At 40.0% G+C, this 9,263-nt stretch overlaps 1 protein-coding gene across 1 annotated transcript; it reads right to left on the minus strand.

Annotated features, from left to right (window-relative positions):
* Positions 1 to 5,364: 5,364 nt before the first annotated feature.
* Positions 5,365 to 7,164, minus strand: LOC137298747 (uncharacterized). The gene is made up of 3 exons (XM_067831022.1): positions 6,939 to 7,164; positions 6,345 to 6,518; positions 5,365 to 5,567 (listed from the first exon to the last, which is right to left on the minus strand). Exons 1-3 carry the CDS (start codon positions 7,162 to 7,164, stop codon positions 5,365 to 5,367), a joined length of 603 nt encoding a protein of 200 aa, XP_067687123.1.
* Positions 7,165 to 9,263: the final 2,099 nt, after the last annotated feature.

The raw sequence follows: 9,263 nt of genomic DNA on the forward strand, positions 1-9,263 counted from the left end.
GGGGGAATTCCTGAATAGCAACCACTTGTCGTCATTATATAGTGGTATTCCAAGTCAAAACTGACGTCAGACAGTGACAACATTAGTTTATCCATTAGCTAGATAAATATCCTTTTCGTTAAGCACCCTCTTAACTGTCTACTATGACTTTTGCATAATTTTTTGGAAGATAGCATCAGGCAAATAAAAATCAGATAACGTGTTTGTGAAGACCTCTGTGCTTTTTGTCTTGTTACTCGTGACATTACAAAGGTCATGCTCTCACTTCAAATGCAATTAACTATGATTTGTCAGCAATAACTAATTAGCCTCGGTTGACAGAGGCACTCCTGGACTTTTTTTCACCTATTCTGGATAGTTTTAGCCCGGCAAAGCCACTTTTAAGAAAAACAGTTGAAAATGGTAATGGGCATGGTTGAGTAGTCGTGTGAGTATGCCTCTCCCGATAATGCACTGTTACCTAGTCCATGTTACCATAAATAATGAGAAGTATTCATTTTTAAAATCTAGAAATTCAGCTGAACTGTTCGTGGGAAAAGTCCAGATTACGCAAAATAACTGTCTCACGCAGGTACTTTTCTGAATTATTTATAACATATACATGTACAACCAATTATTTCTTTCAAACATCTTAACTTATACAAGGGTCAGGTCAGTGTTGTTTCTATTTCTGACAACTGTATTAGGTAATACCTTCGGCATCAATAACTCTTCCATTTGCATTTATACTAAAAACATTTTTATTTACAGTTGAAACGTCGCAGTAATTTTGATGGAAAATTCTTGTTCAGACTTCTCGGTTGGTGCAATATAACAATCATACGAAACCAACTAGTTTACATGAAGACATAGATAATGCAAAACAGGAAATAAAATTGTCTTAAGAGCAAATGCTGAAATTGCCCTTTGCCATAGAATGACTCATTAGTATGCATCATTTTATATCTGAACATATAAAACACAGAAGCCGTCATCATATACATGTAACTAAACAAACAAAAGGACAAGTTGATAAAACAATTTCAATCCATTATGATCAGTGGGTGACTCTTATATGAAAAAAAGTTTTTTTATTCCCTTACTTATTGTAGCTTTCGGATCGCTTCGGAGCACTGAGGTTTGTACTTGGAATGTGTCTTTAGCGGCAACATTTCAAGTGTGACTTTCCCGGTCGGATACCAGTCTAGATTAACTGAACATCACTCCGATTGTGGAACGGCTCCTGACAATGTAAACATACTTCTCAAGGTAGTATCTAGTGGTCAGGTAGTAGCCAGAGTGCTGACGTCATAAATGAGTGAGTGTGTGAGTGAATTTATAGTTATCGTCACATCGGCAATATTTCATCCATATCGTGACGAGAACAATTTATAATTATTCTATAGATCAATAAAATTAGAAATGTAATAATTAAATGAGTACCGATATTACTAAAAGATCCTGCGTATTTCGTGATTTAAAATAGTTGTCACTTGTCTGCGATTTAGCCAGTGAAGATCATGGAGAATGTAAACATGGTGACTGCCTCAATGGCACGTCCTTATGTACCGACATCAAATAAAAAATTCAGTGTTTTATCCATTATCTACATAAAAGTTGTTTTCGCTGAGCGTCCGTCCAACTTCCGGTGTTGACATTTCCTTCCTTTAAAGCGACGTTAAATATTAACTCACTCACTCTTTCCTTCAGATACCATCAGACAAACTGGAAAACAGATCCCGTTTCCATTGACCAAGTGTTCAGTGTATTGTTCTTCATAAGCATTTAACGGGCAGAGGGACAACCTTTATGGTTCCATTTCTTAGAAGCAACCGTATCTATTTTCATCGATATTAAATACCCTAGACATTCCTGTAGGGCTTGTTGGAAATCGAAATCGTAAAAGTTCAAGCAGCTTTCGATTAATGAGCAGCAATAATGCTGTCGTCGCTGTCACTTTCACATCAACATCAATTTCTGCAACGTCGAGATCCGGTGATGGTGTTTTGATGAAGAACAATCTGTGGTGGAGTCGGTATATTCTTGAACATGTAATCCACGTAAAACTGACTGGACTTCTATAGCAGAGAAGTGTTTTCTTCTAATGCTGAGAGAATTCTATCTGAATCAAAATTTTACGACAAACAGGATGATCAACACCTGATGTATCTCCTCTAACCGGACAGATTCATGAACAGTGTCACCAACATCTACTGAAAATCGTTACGTTGGTGCTTGAAAAGAATAATGAAGATTGCTTCAGTTTCCAAATTAGCAGTTAGACAGTTGTTGTTGCCCCAATGCCCCAATTTCAGTCCGTAAGGATTCGGGTTAGAACTGATCTTCAGTAATGCATGCTTCTCGTAAGAGGCGACTTACGGGATTGGGTGGTCAGTGACTTACGGCATTGGGTGGTCAGTGACTTACGGCATTGGGTGGTTAGTGACTTACAGCATTGGGTGGTCAGTGACTTACGGCATTGGGTGGTCAGTGACTTGGTTGACATATGTCATCGTATTACAGTTACGTAGACCGATGCTCGTGACGTAGATCACTGGATTGTCGGATCCAGACTCGATTATTTACAGATCGACGCCATATTGCTGGAATATTGCTGCATGCGGTGTTAAACAACAAACCAACAGAGTCTTTCTAGCTACATTGGCTTATCCACATCGCTTCACGAGCTCAGTCCTGACAATTAACTAGGGGAATATTAACATGTAATATGTAACATGCATAACAGATCTATAATTACGGTCCTGTTAAGAAGGCAAACTATAACTACATATCAGTTTATGTGAATGAATCGAATGAAAGCTGTCAAGCAGCTACTGAACTCACGTTCGCATCCAATGCAGATAACAGGCACTGCATTCACTCAAAGCATAAACTTGAGGGTCAGTCTGTTTTTTCTGTAGCATTGTTTTAAGGTCGTGATTGAGAGTTCAGTTGTGAGCCGCTTTTTAGCAATACTCTAGCAATATCACGGCCGGGACACCAAATGTGCGATTCACACATTGTGCCCACGTGGGGAATCGAACCCGGCGTGACGAGCGAACGCTTTAACCGCTAGGCTACCCCACCACCCCCTTTTTTAGATTGACATACATCCTTACAATCATCAGATTCACAATTTAGCTTCTCAGGTTTGCTCGTCATAACGGTTAGGTAACGGTATGTAGACAGAATGGCGTTTAGTCTAAGGCAATGCATATATCAGTCATGAAAGTCAGAACAGATTAATCTTACAATAACAAATCCATTTAACAGGGTGAGTGACCAAACGATGCTGCAGATGAGACACGTTATTCATGAGGGCAAGTTGAAACATGACACCAAGATCAGGTCAGACTCAAACCATATAAGAGATTTTGTTGAGCGGCTCAACATCCTCGGAAACTAGTCCACGCCGCTCAGTTGATCCGTGTTGTACGAGCCTACCCTGTCTATGAAGTTGTAGTTAGAGAGATGAACTGAGTCAGAGGAAATGCTATGTGAGTATAAACTTGGTGTTGCGTTCATGCTTGAATGTATGTGTGCTAGTACATGGATGTTATGTGGCTAGTTAGGAGTCACGGTCCTCCGACCCCTCACTCCTTGACTTACCAACCTGCAACGGACAAAGCATCAGAGCTGCCGTCTCCCCTTACAATGTGGAACGACCATAATCAGAAGATTACTGTGGTATTGTTTACTGAAGCCCAGTCGTCAGTTACGACAGTATGCATCATCTTTTCATCTAGAATGTTATGATCAATAGATATATTGTTTGTATTCTTGTTTAACGTGTATTACAAAACGTGCTGATATTTATGTTTAAAGGACAACACGTCACAGCGGCATTTCATAAGTACGTTTGATTTTTCTCTTTGAAAAAGCATCATCACTATAATGTTTACCGATGTTTATGACAATGCACTTTCTCAAATGAGAAAACTGGTTTCCGTATCCTGCACAAGCCACGGACGGCAATCATTAATGGCTGCAACAATATCTGTGGATCGATCGAGTAAAGTGTCTTCCGTCTCACATTCCAGTGGAACAACCAGTGGAGCGAGTGTCTATGAAGATGCGAATATATCCATGTACGCGTTTATTTGTGCCTTGCATGCCATGTCAAAAAGTATTCGAGTGCTATTTTGGCAATCAAGCGCTGGGCAGCTGACTTGTACATCTAATTAAGCTTACCCGCAGAATTCTCGATGCAAATGTTGAACTGTCTGAAGCATGGGTATCAGATCGTACACTTCAGCCAACGTTTAGATAATATTACCCTCACTTAACTCCAAGCTTCAGAAGCCAATTCGCGCCACCCATCAGTAAAATCATGTGAGTGAGTGAGTTTAGCTTTACGCCGCACTCAGCAATATTCCAGCTATACGGCGACTGTCTGTAAATAATCGAGTCTGGACCAGACAATCCAGTGATCAACAACATGAGCATCGATCTGCGCAATTGGGAACCGATGTCATGTGTCAACCAAGTCAGCGAGCCTGACCAACCGATCCCGTTAGTCGCTTCTTACGAAAAGCATAGTCGCCTGTTATGGCAAGCATGGGTTGCTGAAGACCTGTTCTACCCCGGGACCTTCACGCTTAGTCCAAATGTTATATAGCTAGTATTTACTGCACCAGTGGCAGGCGTAGAATACAAAAGCAGTGTTTCCTCTACATTACTCACCTATTTCTGTGTGGAAGTCCTAGAATATTGAAAAGGAGCAATGAGTTTATGTGAAATAGATATTTCAGATCTAATTGTATATATGTTGCGGTAGCAACATGATGAAGTATCATTCAGAGACAGCTATAGTCATCCTTTGGTTGATTCCTTCAAATGCTGATGTTCGGCCTACGAACTCTGTGGTGTGTTTTGTTAGCATTTCTTTCTTTAGTGTTGAAGACGAATTTGGATGCGGACAGTGTTTACCAGCTCTTATCTGCTTTAGAATAAAATAACATCAGCATGTCTGTTTTGTGGTTTCGACCTCGCGTGTAATCTTCACGTCAAATTATGACTGGGAGAGTTGTTTCTTTGCAACATTTATTAATGACAAAACAGATACAATATCAAAATGTCTGAACAATGTCAAGATGCTGAGTCGGGTACCGTCCTCCCAAAGGAACGTAATTAGGGATGCTTATGAATTGCCCTCTCTGGTATCATCTGGCTACTGCAGCGCAGGTACACCGTACTAGACTTTTGATCGCACGCACGCACGCACGCACGCACACACTACATATAGACAGTGAGACAGGTAGATAGACAGACAGGCAATGTTTACAGAAACAGATTTTCGTCTCCCCACACGGTGTGTACTTCGTATAGTACATCAACACATAACATGACATATTACACTAACACGTTAGAGCATCGCCATAAGCGTCAAACATCTATCTCGCACAGAGCTCTTAATGCCCCTGTCGAGCCATAGGTACCCCATCTACCAAAACCAAACATCTTGCCATAAATCCTATCATCGCCAATCCTAGTGGAGTTCCAGTTGACATAAGATCCAAGAGATTGTCCATTTGTCCAATGCCATTCGTCACCAGGGTCACGTTCGAGGCCGATCCATAATGTTTCGTCTAGAGAAAAGTCGTGTCAAAAATATGGAAATAACAAAAATCCGCAAGTAGCAAAAGGCACCATATATCTGTTCATATATCTGCTAAATTCTGTTAAAAGACATCTAACGTTTTTAAAATTGTGCTCAAGTCCAAAACGTATTCATGTAAGTCAGGATACATAATATATAACAACAAATATCGGTAAACGGCACAAGGCGCCACTTTAGATTCTGTTTGATAATCCTACCAATTTCTTTTGAAATATATTGAGCGGTTTTTTAATGATCCTGAGACAAAATGATTACGGACGGACGGCGGACGGACCGATGAACGCGGTGTCGACTAGTGACTGAGTGAGTTAAGATTTATAGTCACATAGGGAATATTTCAGTCATATTGTGACTTAACAGGGTATGAATCAGTAATAAATGGAGTGAATTACAAATACCTCTCGACGAAGGACAACAAAGTAACTAGAATATCACAAATAGAAACGTAAAACTAGTAATCAAATCTAAAACAGTTTAACAATAGAGAACAACACAATATAAAAGCACCTTATAGATTACTGAAGGTAGATCACCATACTAGGGGCTTGAATGTTTTGAGACTTATATATCCTCGAGTAAAATATTTAGCATGACAAGTTAAACATGAAGGTATGATCATGGCTTCTAGAATGTCACTCCTGATCACAGCGCTGCTAATAGCTAACATTCATTCATGTGCCGCGTATGATCATGATCTTGCAATTATCATGAACCTGAAGATAGTCGAGACATGAGATGGACTTACTCCTTGCAACAATGGCAGCTTGTCTGTTCTCCTCCTGAGATCGAATAAAGGCGAGATGCCCCGAGTTGTCCATGCACAGGGTCTTTGCGGCTGGATACGTCATGATCGGAGACCAAAACCGCCTAAGACACTGGTTTGTGAAACGACTGTATATGTAGCTGGCAGGACAAGCACCTGGCAAAACGCAGATGACACTGACTGACTATTACTGAAACCCTACATGATGTGAAAGCACCTTTCATCCTTTCTCAGTACAACTGCGCCTCTTTTATGAAATTTATCTTAAAAGGGCGTTGCCCTTCTAAGGGGTTTAGTCTATAAACTCTAGTCATTTAAGAAGGTTTTGAGCCTCGGAGGTATTTGTGGTAGATTTCACACAATACGTGACATTTTTATACTTTGTTTTGACCTTGGTTTTAATTTAATTAGATAAAACTATCTTACAAAATGATTTGCGTGGCGATTTTAACATACTGATGCAGCTGTTCTGGAAATTCATAATTTGCCTATAAATTATTGTGGAAAAGGTTTACATATGTCTTCTTTCAACAGACACCAGTTACTGATTGTCATCTTAGATGGTAAAATACTCACCGTTCAGCAGAGAAAAGTATTGAACATCACTCCGAGTCTGAAGCTTGTCGCTGGACACGAACACATATTTCTCTAGGTAACACGCCTGTGTGTTCACGTCATAAAAGAATGAGGAGCAGTTTGCGTCGTTCACACAGGCTACTGCACATTCTGATTTAAGGGCTACCCCAGACAGAAACGGAGTGTCTGTGAGGAAGCCAGTGAAGAGCAAGGAGAATGTAAACATGGTGACTGCCTTGGTGGCTACGACCCACGTCCTTATATACCGATACAATAATTTACAGATTACGTCATGGTCATGTAGCTGGAAACTGACTTCATTTGTTTATGCAGTAACTAGATAAATGCTGTGTTCGACGACCGCCCGTCAAACTTCCCGTGTATGATGTTTGCAGTTATTTCCTTCACATAGCATCAAGCAAACTGAAAAATAGATCCCGTATCCACTGATCAAGTTGTCAGTGTACTTGTTCCTCATAACCATTATCAGGCAATTTCTAAATAGCAACCATATCTTTACCTTATGGGTCAGAGTTGACAGCAGACAATTATTGCAAGAGCTTTTAGCCTAGATGCATGACATTCCGAAGGATAATCGAAACACATTCTACCTCAGACTTTCACGCTTCCTTTCAAATTGCACTGGGTCATCGTCATCATATTTGCACTTAAATATGCTACCATTTAGTTTCCTAAAGATAAGGTTAACCCACATGGTTAAAATATCTTTTGTTTCCCAATCTGAGCAAACACCTTCGATCCATTTAGAGAATGAAACAGATTATGATGAGACAATCACAGTTGGTATAACAGGGAAGCCCTTTGACTTAAATGCTTTTCCTCCACTTTAACGTCACCATCTTGTTTTGTCAGATAACATTGCATGCCATTTGACATCATATTTGCGTTTTGACACCTTGCTTTTTGTACGACTCTGGACATCATTAACAAGTTGGATCTGTTTCTTTTCTGATTCTGCAACTTTTGTGTGGTGATTCACATGTAATAATTCCACTTGTCACAAGTACTTCTCGAAAATGTACGGGGGTAAGCTTTTTTATATTGACTGCAAGGCGATTTTGAGAAGACTCAAGCTAAAGATCCGTGATGGATGTTATTGGATGTGGATTCAATGAAGCAATCCACCTGTCATAATACAATATTGTCAGCCAACTCCACTGGCGGAGGGGTGAGCATTAAGACGCACTGAAAAATACCAACACTCGAGCCGTCATCCAGTCTGGTTAGTTTTCTCTCAGACAGTACTATTGCATTGTGGGTATTGCTCGGTCATCCGTTGGATTAAGATGGTCCGCCCCTTATTTCAAATTAGGCTTTATTCAAAGTAAAGAATATTAATCACAAAATATAGATTTGCAATTAATCGTTCAAACTATCAGTGTCAAACACCAGTCAACAAACTGAACAATGTAACAACGAACGTTTCAAGGACAAACCGAAAAAGCAACGGTAAGCAATACAAGAGGGAGACTAGGTAGCCGCTGAAACCTACATATCAGACAATGAAACAAATGACAGTAGTGAGCAACTAAAACCAACAAAACCATTTCCACATCCATCAAACAATATCGGCTGAAAGCAGCGTCTATTGTACAATTTTGACTTTATCGTGACTAAATATTTGTCTCATCAGGAATTAGAGCTGTACGATATTGTTTGTAAACAAATCGGGTCTGGACTAGACAATCCCGTGATTGTCACCATGCGATACCATGATCGAAGGTGTTTGCTCAGATTAATCACTATTAATCACTGTAAAATAGTGACGATACCAGGCGTTCGCAAAAAGGTTAACGTATTCTTCCCGACTGGTGTACTCTTGAGAAAACACTCGAAAATGACTTAGAGTAGTGGAGATATCTTCCAGTGCTGATATAATTCTCTCTGAATACTAGATACTCTGAATACTAGTAATCAAAATCTCAGTAATAATAACAAACAGGATGATCAACACCTGGTGATATCCTTTTCACCGGACACCTCCATAAAACGTGTCGCCAACATCTACTGAAAATCTTAACGTTGGTGCTGATTGAGAATAATTATTGAAGATTACTGTTGTCTCGACTTGTTGATCGCCTCCTGATCTTCACTCATCCATGGTTGTCCTAGGAGGCGACGTACGAGATTAGGTGGCCAGACTCACTGATTTGGTTGATATATATCAGCATATCACAAACACACATGGCTGGATTGTGTGTAATGCTGGCTAAAGCATCTATAACAATACTCCCTGTAATACAGCTCAGATATCTGTAACAATAATGCAGTGTGGGGCCGGATCAGATATCTGTAACAATACTG

The sequence above is a fragment of the Haliotis asinina genome, chromosome 10 (assembly GCF_037392515.1).
Source record: "Haliotis asinina isolate JCU_RB_2024 chromosome 10, JCU_Hal_asi_v2, whole genome shotgun sequence".
In the NCBI taxonomy this organism is placed as follows: Eukaryota; Metazoa; Mollusca; class Gastropoda; order Lepetellida; family Haliotidae; genus Haliotis; species Haliotis asinina.

What these genes read in the sequence shown, in the direction of transcription:
- LOC137298747 (XM_067831022.1), bottom strand. Translation starts at nt 7,164, where the DNA reads ATGTTTACATTCTCCTTGCTCTTCACTGGCTTCCTCACAGACACTCCG. An exon ending in ATACTTTTCTCTGCTGAACG is followed by an intron (nt 6,519 to 6,938) that starts GTGAGTATTTTA and finishes GCGTTTTGCCAG; the next exon opens with GTGCTTGTCCTGCCAGCTAC. An exon ending in AGCTGCCATTGTTGCAAGGA is followed by an intron (nt 5,568 to 6,344) that starts GTAAGTCCATCT and finishes ACTTTTCTCTAG; the next exon opens with ACGAAACATTATGGATCGGC.